The sequence below is a fragment of the Etheostoma cragini genome, chromosome 6, assembly GCF_013103735.1.
Source record: "Etheostoma cragini isolate CJK2018 chromosome 6, CSU_Ecrag_1.0, whole genome shotgun sequence".
NCBI classification, from domain to species: domain Eukaryota; kingdom Metazoa; phylum Chordata; class Actinopteri; order Perciformes; family Percidae; genus Etheostoma; species Etheostoma cragini.
Genome location: NC_048412.1, coordinates 17,798,622 through 17,808,793, shown reverse-complemented (window position 1 = coordinate 17,808,793; position 10,172 = coordinate 17,798,622). Strand labels below are relative to the sequence as shown.

Below are 10,172 nucleotides of genomic sequence, written 5' to 3'. Positions count from 1 at the left end.
GGGGGGGTTATTCTTAGTAAATGTAGTACAACTTTTTTCTGCCACACGGCATCGTTTTGTCATTGATTACATGCCACTTTGCAAAACAGTAATGCAACAGAGACCTTATTCATTGATACTAATTGATTTCAATATTGATCAATCCAACGCCAAAGTCTCTTTTGTACCTTAAAATTGTGTTACCAAAATCGTTTCAGTCGTTCATAAAGTCGTTCAAATGAGACACAAGAATAATGGTAACAGTAATGGACAATTCCTCCTGCAACCTATCGGGGGACCAAAGAGGAAAAGTGCTTTGGAGCCTACTGTAAATGTGCTGGTTGACAAGCAAGTGGCTGCTAATGCTAGGTCTATGACATTAGCTTATTCTCCTTGGTGGGTAACACAAGATTACAACATCATTCAACACGCTCAGTTATTTTTAGTATGATTGTTTTGACCACGGTTCACAACTCTGGGCTACCACTTTACCAATAGTTAACTTTTAACCTGTAATAAAGTGGCTGATTTAGACTTTTAGGAGTCTACTTTTAGTCTCATTTATTTTGATTAAAAAGTTGCTAAATGTAGTCATCCATTCTTTTATTCTTTTAAGTGCATGTAAACACATTCACATGGTAGTGCAAACACGAGAGACAAACAAATAAAATCTGTCTTCAAAAAGCTGCACTTTTGGACAGTCCTACCTGTTGGAAGCTGTCTCTCAGTAAGCCCTGGTCTTCAGGGTGGGCAAACTCGAGAATATATTTCCCCAATAATTCCTGCAACACAGCAGATAGTACTGTAAAAGCAATACCATTAGCTCAGAAGACATTTATACCAACTTTTGACGCCAAGTTTTTTTGAGGATGCTGTCTGTTCCTGACATTTCCGCCACCTGGGAGTCTTACCTGGGGCTGGTAGTCGACAGCGGTCATGCAACGGTGGTCTACGAAGGTGAACATGCCCTGGCAGTTATGGCGCGAGATGAACTCCACTGGAACACTGATACTGTTAATGTCTGTGTCACCTGGGCAACAAGTCACCTAAAAGAAGAAAAAGAAAAAAAGATGAAACATAATTTTAGCATTATAAGCTAAAATCATGATGTTTAATTGATGAAAACCAGTGAGATACTTTCAAAGTTGCATTGTGCATAAATTACTATTATTCATATTTTTACAACTTCAACTGGTTATCTTTGTATTGAGTGTTGTTTACTCAAAACTCATAGCTATTATCAATGTTCTCCAATCCACTGCTAACAGACAAAAATAATTTAAACTGTAACCATAATCCACTTCCGATAATACTGTAGATTGTGACCATGAAATACTTCCTTGAGATAGATATGCGTTTTACAAAGAATACATGTCTCCCCCAACACAAGTAAAGGTGAGTTTATTCCTAGATTTTTAATATAAGGGTAAAATATCACTGCACTTTGTTAGATATAAATACAAATTTGCTGTTAAGAAATAGCCAAACAAAGGTTACATTTACACAACTACACAATGTTTGTTTTCTTGTATCAAACATATACTACTCAATAATGACTTAAATGATTAGTTAAAAATTATTGTCATTTCCCAACTAGCTTTCAGTGCATATCTCTACACACCATCCATCATACCTGTAATCTCCCAATTGCAACCAGACAGTAGCGATTCCCCCGAGTGTTTTCTGATTCATCGTCTGTTAAAGATACTCCTGAAAAAGACGTGCAAAAAAATATGTTAACACAGGCCACAGAGTAACTCATGAAAAAGATTCATCATCATTCACAGGTCCTGGCCATATTATGAAGCAAGTTTAACAAATGGCTGTATTCGGCCAACCCTTAGAAAATGACTAGTTTTACCTGAAGGGGGCCAGGACTTGATGTATCCTGTACAGTGGACCACAACATACTGGGGTTCCCCTTCCTTGGCTGTACCCAAACCATTCCTAAGGTGAAGGAAAAAATGATAACATATACTGCAAAATCAGTCTATGCCAGAAATATTTTTGTAATTACGTGCATCTTGATGCTATTGGATTACTCCAGATATGCTTAACTTCTGCACAATAATGACAATTCAATAAAAAAAAATAAAAAAAAGCAAAAGGTAAAAAAGTTTTGGTCACCTGTTTCTATTCCTAAGGAAGTTCAGTCTGTTCATTGACAACGGTTCCACAGGACAAGTGCCACACCTGCAAATACACACAGGCCATCACATGGAAAATGTATGCAACATTGAGCCATACATCAATATAAATAATAAAGTAGATAATTAACTGTAGTAGGAGTCTCACCTCATTCTGCAAATAAACGATCGACGGGCTCCCATACTCATTCTGGCTGACGACTGCTGGCCTTCCTTTTTCACTGTTCCCGTCTTCAAATCCAACATCCTCCCTTTAAATGTTAAGAGACACAATTGACTTCATCACTGTCTTAAGATGGGATCATTTGTCATAATTTTTTTATACTGACAAAAGAGAGGCTTTTGAGATTATTAGTAATACTACTGTCAGCATATTTAGCGTATGTGTATGCATTGTACCAGTGTTGTTATTCTCTGCAGTAGAGAGCTGCTCTCTTAGCTTTTCGGTGTCATCTGGGTGCAGCTGATCATAAAGGGAGGAGCCGAGCCATTCAGACTGCGCCTGGTTGAGGACGGGTGTCAGGGAGTCAGAGACGTAAACAATGCGGCCAGTCTCACATGACACCACGAACAGGAAGCCGTCAGCTGCTTCCAGGATGAGGTGCTTCAGTTCCTATAGACAGATGGCAGTAAGGACAAATAAATTATAATTAAGCATTCTAAAGTATGTTTTTAAAACCTTTTTGCGACTACCCAAATACGTATATTTAAATACTTTCAGGTGCTTGTTCGGAATGTTATTCGGGGTGTCCCGATTTTGATTTTATGATCTTTAGATTTTGACTATCAAAATCAAAATCGGTGATTCCCCTAGTATTTTCTTCTCCCTCCACCCCCACCTACTTGAACTGCATGTCTGTACAAAACAACAACAACTGACACAGAGTAGTTTACCGGCTGGTAGCATGGGAGTTGACCGAGAAACAACAGAACCCAGAAAGTCATTCTAATTCCTTGAAGTCAACGGTGTGACACCATGTTGCCTTCTCCTGTGAGTAAGTTATGTACACAAACAAAGCATGTGGGCCCCAACAGGATACAATGGTGCCTTCAGGTGAACCTCCTTAATCTGTGGTACATTCAGTTGCACCTTGTAAACTCTGGGAAACTCAAACTGTTGTTCCAAAGCACTAGGGCTGCACGATTATGGCCAAAATGATAATTACGATTATTTTGATCAATATTAAGATCACATTTAATTATCAGGATTATTTGTTGAATTTAACCAAAACAAATTTTAAAGTCACATAGGCTATTTATAACTGCTTTCACATCCATATTATGCTAGATTCCTCTCATGTTTAAGTTGTATGTTATTAATAAATACAGCTGCAACACATGTAAATGAAAATTATCCGAAATAAATAGCCAAGGATATGTATTAGAAAAAAAAAAAAAAGGCACCTTCACTTGTTTTCAACAATAACTGATTAAAAGCTAGGGAGAGAGCGATGGACGGAAGCGTAAGCGCTACTCACAGAGTGACGGCTGACTCATTATGAAAAGGTCCAGCATGTGACGAATGGTGCATCAGCGGAGTTATACACGTCGTGTGTATGAAATGTCTGTATCGTCACTGGGCTGCATTTTTATCAACTATGATATTCTGGCCATGGGTCACATCTCTCGCCAAGGTCCAGCAGGCCCCGTCTCACACGCTATTACTCAACAAACTAAAGTTGGTTGTATTCAATAACTTCTTTTGTTCAGCATTACTTACTAAAATACTGTTGTTGACTCCCACACAAGCGGTACATCCATGTTCAAAGTTGCTGCCGACTTTTAACATGCCTTTAGCAAGTTGTAAGATTTCTCTAGAATAAATTCAATCAAGTTGATTAAGTAGAAAAAAATGTATATTACAAATTCAATCAAATTCTCAGTTGCTCATACCTGGTCAGTGAGAAAGGAAGGTTTGTACGACCCATCCGAGTTGGTATTGCCACTTCCTCTCAGAGACTTCATATGGGACACGGCCATTCGCAGGATGGTTAGTTTGTCTGGTTTCCGGGCTAGTGCACTGCAGGTGGGAACCATGTCTGACAATTCTGTGATGTAGGCAGTCATCTTGTTCCGTCTCCGCCTTTCAATCTCACTGTGATTCTCCCTAAAGCAAGGAAAAAGAGGGAGGGAGTGTGGCAGAGGTGGACAGAATAGGAGGGATCGAGATGGGGGAAACAGACGGGCAGGTGGACAACATGGAGTAGATTTTAGACTTAATGCTGCAATGTAAGTATGCCAACCAGGAAGAAGAGGTGGGAACGAGAGAAGGTGAGAGAAATAATAGACACACAAAACTATAAATCAATTATCTATAAAAAATGAGTGAGAAAGAAAGAGTCTGGTCTTTCGAGCCCAGTTGGTGTGACAAAAGAGAGCAAATGCAGAAAGGGAAAGATCACCCAGATTTCCTGAGTGGGGGGAGAGAAACGAGAGAGGACAGTTGCTCAAAAGGAAAGGATTACCAAAGTGTAAAAAGTCCCTGAGTCACACACAGCGTAGCAGTTAGTTAAACATAAAACAGTGGTGGGCCGAGAAATACAACTAGCTGACTTGGGCAAAGAAGCATAACATTTTGACAGGCACCAAAACAAACGCATACAGCGGCAAAATACACCAGTAATTGTGTGCTGGTAAAATGACAATGAGCTGGTGTCCTAGCAGGACAGGATAGTATTTGATCACTGCATTCAATATTAATATGGATACAAGCAGGAGAGGGAGCCTTCCACAGTGGTACAGGCCATACCTGGCTTGTTTTTCCTTATCTGCACAACTCTGATCTTCTTCCAAAAACCTGGAAATGAAACCAACCCACTAAAACACAGGCCCAAAATCACAACCAAATTAAAAAACATGTAAGAGGAGAAACAAAACTTCAAAAGGAAAAGGGAGAGCAGCATTTGGGGAAACCGGTGTATCAAAAGTGTTGCTCCCCAACACCCCCTCCACACACATCTATTTCAAATAATTCATCCTCCCACCTGGCAAAGCGCTCTTTGTCATTCCCGCCTCCTGTTTCATCGTCACACCTGAGAAAAAAAACATTGCTTGTTACTGTCGCAGCTCAGGCAAGCCACACACTTGGTATACCACCTCATCTTGCTTTATGACATAACAGACAAATGTACCTGAACAACTTGTTTCCTTCATCATCATCATCGTCGTCATCCAAGTCTGTCCTGTAATAAGGAGAAGAGAGACTCATCAGTGGTTTCACACAAATGTTCTCGTAAGAATTTTGACCACAAGTGTCAAAAACAAATCCAGTCAGCAAATTCACATACCACAAGACTGACATATCAGCAAAAAGGTGACCACCACACACACTTACGCAGCTCTTTTATTGGTCCGTTTTGGTACAACAGCACTGCCACTTCCTTGGGTCCCACTTGCACCCATACCGAGATTTGGGTCTGGTAACTCTATTAATAACACAGAGACATAGAGAGACGAAATGTATCAGGGATGGCAGGAGACTTCCTATTGAGCCTGAAACACTCAAAAAGAAACTAAACCTGTCACTGGAGCCCGTACTCCAAGGCCAAATCAGCATTTACGCACACAGCTGACATTGGTTTTATTTCACAACCTGTGTAATCAACATTTTCAAGTTTTTGTTTCTGTTATAGTGTGTATATATTTTTGTATGAGTAAGCACACTGTGAGCAACGAATAATCCAAAGCAAAATTCCTCGTATGTGTCCTCATACCTGACAAATAAAGCTGATTCTGAAATATTCTTAATTCGTGTTTGATGCTAAAACAACCACGGCACTAAGCTAATGTTACACACAGATATCAATCTTGTGAGCCACATTACCTAAATACAAACACATAAACCGAGCTAGCCAACCGCAGCATGGTAACGTAACTGTTAAGTTTGCTAGCTAATTTAGATGTGGTTTTCAAGTTGCCTTATTTGGCCATGCACAAATATCACAATTTAACAGTGAGTTAGCTAGCTAAAATGCTAGCCAGCTACATTAGCGGCTAACTCAGTGTTAAATTGTGATAACACTTAGCTAAATTATGTAATAACCAGCTAGCCATGCTGTGGCATTAGCTTGGCTACTAAGCTAACTTAGCTGATGCTGTCACGCTATCTTTAGGAAATTGTCCGTTTTAGCTCTGCGTGAGAAAATGCCCAAAACCGATGAACAGTTGCGCAGTGACGTACTAGCTAATTAGTCACTGTGACCTTTATTGCAATTTACCTGGGTTTGAAGAGGACATGTCCATTTGGAATAACATAAACAACTTCGGCTGCGGAAAAAATAAGCCTCAAGTCCCCAGTCCTCCCCTTGCTAGCTAGCTGGGTAGAGGCTAACAAGTGCCTTGCTGATTTCCTCACGTATGCGCCTTTATTTCGTTGTAAACGCCCAAAGACATAACTAGAACTGTTCAAGGGAAACCCGGGAAGATTTAGACACAGACAAAAATAACAGTTTATCTCAGCCAATGCCCCCTTTTTCGGTTTTCTCCTGCTTTAAATCCCCTTTATATTCAAGATGGCGTTTCGTTTCAGTGTAGAGCAAGCATAGACAGTTAAAGAAAGAAAGCTGTCTTGTCTACAGGTCTAACATAGGCTGTTTTCTTGTCTCCTCTTTCTATTGGACCTCACAGGCCAGATACAAATGACGTGAAATGTTCATAGGAAATGTTGGGAAATCGTGGGAAATCATTTTTTATGCTCCGCCCCGCTGGCAGCGGGCAATTTCAAAGCTCAAAAACACACCGAAGTCAAAAAACGATCTCTTAACCCTGGGACCTGAGTTGGGAGCATGCAGCATTATTATACCCTTGGTGGTTTAATGATTAAAGTTAACAATTTAAAATAGTCTAACAAGGTGGTCTAAAAACATGTCACATGGTTAAGACATACAATATTTGGTATTACATGCTCCTAACAGATGTTGTAGTTCTGCACTTTGTTTGTATTGGTAGTTTTAATAAAACGTAGTAAAAGATTAGAGAACTTCTTCCAAACAGATGGCATTGTTATTGTATCTCAGCACCGTTGGAGGAAGTATTAGGATCTTTATCTTTAAGTTAAACTAGCAATGTATCAATGTAAAAACACTGTATTTTCAGGGAAAAGCCCTGCATTCACAACTTGAAATTCACAAAGTGCGGTGGTAAATAAGTTTTGTTTCTTTACTGAAGTTTAAGTAACACCACACTATAAAAACACTTGTCGCATTATTAAAAGTATTCATTTATAAAGTTTCTACTGAAGTAACTAGGTACATACCAGGAAAATCAAAGTATCAAATGATTTTTTTGTGCAAAAAATAGTAAAAAGGTCAATATTTCTAGCTGAAATGCAGTAGAAAGTTGCAGGAAATATTCAAGTAAAGCACAACTACCTCAACATTGTACTTAAGAACAGTCATTGAGTATTTACTCAATGACTGTTCTTGGGTTCTGGGTTTCCATTTCAAGTAGAAGTAGATAAGTAATTACAAGAAAATGTGGGGTTGGATATTATGGGGTAATCTTCTTAAATGATTTAACAGTATGACCCATTTTCTGCTAAAGAACCGTGTTCATGCTACTGTATTTTAACAGTCAGATAGAGTTTCAAGGACAAAATGTTTTATGGTCTCATGTTTTTTTTACTGGAATTTATGAAGTTAAAGATGTACTGTGTGGGAAGGTTGCAGACATGATGTACAAAAAAGGAAAACAAAAATGCTTTCATTGTGATTCATGATCTTTGTTTTTAGTATTAATAATACTTAGGCATCATTGAACAAAAAAATACAAAATAAGAAAAAAATTAACACTGTCATTGGGACACAGCTGTTTCTTCTGTATCACTGGGGAAAAGAGGTTGCCGGTTGGCCTGGGTTAGTAAAAAAGAACGTGGTGGTGGAATGAGGGTGAGTTTGAAAGGAAGGTCATTTATAAAGAAGAGGAGTGATGGATGAGACAGTGGAGGTAGACTATACTAGTCTTAGGGTTAGATCTGTGATGTGGAGACAGGAAAGAAAACAAGTGGACATTAAGACAGGACGGAGCTTCCAATACATTACTTATAAGGCACTTGACGTACAACCAACTCTAAAGCATAACAACAAAACTTCAACACTTATTTCTCGAATTCCTCATAAGTCTCAAACACTAAACTGCTAAAAATTGATTTAAATATTTTTTACGTCCTTAACATTAAAATCCGTTTCATACACACAGTCATTCACGTCGATCAACACATAAAATTCTAACCCAGGTTAACAAACATAACCCGGGCTACAAGGCAGTGAATTGAAGAAATCTGGCCCATGTTTGCAAAATCCTGAATTGGTAAATCTGGCCCATTCCATTAGAATTAGTAAAACTACTGTATTTCAACAAAGCAACCCAACTTCGCAATGATTTTGTTGAGTCACTGGTTTTCAGCGGGTGGCAACATCAGCCTGATTCAAGACTCAACTGTATCCAACAGCTTAGCCAAACCAGAAAGGAAACACATTCAGCTTTGTCAAAACTAGCAGGAAGCAGTGATTTATATTGCAGGGTTTGTGCTAAGCACTTGGGTATTTCCGCCTGCTCAAACAGCAAAGAACTGATAATGTTGACCTTTGCAGGTCAGACATCTCTTTTGGAAGAATGAATTGTACAATACTGAATTAAGAATTAAACAAAAATTAAAACAAAAAAAGCAAGATTTACTCTTCAAACCTTAAATAAGGCAAATGTATAAATAGCACGGGCTGCGTGGGATAGCAGAGGCCACAGTCCTACTGCAAGTTATTACAGTGTATAAGAGACACTGTATGTTTGTGCAAAGACATTGCAATATCTGAACACTTACATAATTGCATAGACAAAGAAAACATTAGGGCATGAAATGCCCTATTGTCTCACTTTCCCTCTCTTTTGTTCTTTTAGGAGAAAACAAAAAGGTGCAACCAAATAAAGCAACACAAGATTAAAGCAGAAAAGCTTTTAAAAAATGGCATTTTACCAGCCATTAGCTGGCTCTAAGGCACAAAGAACAAGGAAAGCTAAAGTAGAAGCAGCATCAACCCCATACTCCATCCATTTTCTTCCCTGTCTCTTTGAAATTCTTGGACTGACAAACTGCCAATGATACATTTTTCTCTAATGACAAAGCAAAAAAACCCATGCCACCTAATGTAGTGTACAGTTTATTATCTGCTAGATCTGTGTCCTTTAATAGTACGAATGAACATGTATGAGTGTTTGTGGTGTGCAAAATTAACTGTCCAATTTCCTCAGGATACCTGCTCTTCTTGGTTTAAATGGGATGACTTGCCGCTTCCCTTAACCACAATCCCCTTTTCCTTCTCTCTTTTAATCCCTCCCTTCTGCTCCCCTACAGAGGGATATGAGTCCTTCACACAATCTTTTGTCCTGACACTTGTTTGCTTTTACTCTGTCTTGCGGTGGTTGTTGTTGTGGACTTTGTGACCGTTCTGCACTGGTCCATTTTTTGTCATGTCCTTTTTACCCTCCTCCTCTTCTGATTCATCTGTTTCATCTTTGTCACTCCTTTCATCGTCAACTTTTTCCTGAAAAAAAAAAATGAAATAAAATAAAAGTTGTACTGGAGCTTTGGCCAGTGTGAGAACAAACCATCTAGTTCCATGCATGAAAATGTGCATGGTAACAGTGCAGTGGATATGACACATGCAGTTACACACACGCCAAAAGTTTGGAACCACCTTCTCATTCAATTCATTTTTATTTTCATGACTATTTACATTGTAGATTATCACTGAAGGCATCAAAACTATGAATGAACACATGTGGAATTATTTACATAACAAAAAAGTGTGAAATAACTGAAAACATGTCTCACATTCTAGTTCAGTTATATTCAGTTATTTCACACTTTTTTGTGAAGTACATAATTCCACATGTGTTCATTCATAGTTTTGATGCCTTCAGTGATAATCTACAGTGTAAATAGTCATGAAAATAAAGGAAACGCATTGAATGAGAAGGTGGTTCCAAACTTTGGGCCTGTACTATATATATATATATATATATATATATATATATATATATATATACAGT

At 38.5% G+C, this 10,172-nt stretch overlaps 2 protein-coding genes across 12 annotated transcripts in view; both read right to left on the bottom strand.

Moving 5' to 3' along the window:
* The window catches only part of arnt (aryl hydrocarbon receptor nuclear translocator), a 14,321-nt gene extending 7,641 nt beyond the window's left edge, over positions 1-6,680 (bottom strand). For 5 of the 11 annotated variants that reach the window (XM_034875023.1, XM_034875025.1, XM_034875026.1 and 2 more), the window contains exons 1-13: positions 6,344-6,680; positions 5,461-5,551; positions 5,258-5,308; positions 5,111-5,158; positions 4,876-4,923; positions 4,020-4,233; positions 2,526-2,739; positions 2,275-2,377; positions 2,107-2,172; positions 1,841-1,926; positions 1,613-1,689; positions 891-1,025; positions 687-761 (exon numbers count right to left, since the gene is read on the bottom strand). In XM_034875023.1, coding sequence (XP_034730914.1) covers positions 687-761; positions 891-1,025; positions 1,613-1,689; positions 1,841-1,926; positions 2,107-2,172; positions 2,275-2,377; positions 2,526-2,739; positions 4,020-4,233; positions 4,876-4,923; positions 5,111-5,158; positions 5,258-5,308; positions 5,461-5,551; positions 6,344-6,380 — 1,245 coding nt within the window. In that variant the 5' untranslated portion in view covers positions 6,381-6,680. The remainder of the gene's footprint in view (positions 1-686; positions 762-890; positions 1,026-1,612; positions 1,690-1,840; positions 1,927-2,106; positions 2,173-2,274; positions 2,378-2,525; positions 2,740-4,019; positions 4,234-4,875; positions 4,924-5,110; positions 5,159-5,257; positions 5,309-5,460; positions 5,552-6,343) is intronic. The other 6 variants (XM_034875032.1, XM_034875033.1, XM_034875034.1 and 3 more) reach the window with 3 other exon arrangements.
* Positions 6,681-7,829: 1,149 nt separating this feature from the next.
* The window catches only part of cers2b (ceramide synthase 2b), a 17,422-nt gene continuing 15,079 nt past the window's right edge, over positions 7,830-10,172 (bottom strand). The window contains exon 11 of the mRNA XM_034875095.1: positions 7,830-9,664. Within this exon, the coding sequence (XP_034730986.1) occupies positions 9,524-9,664 (141 nt within the window). The 3' untranslated portion in view covers positions 7,830-9,523. The remainder of the gene's footprint in view (positions 9,665-10,172) is intronic.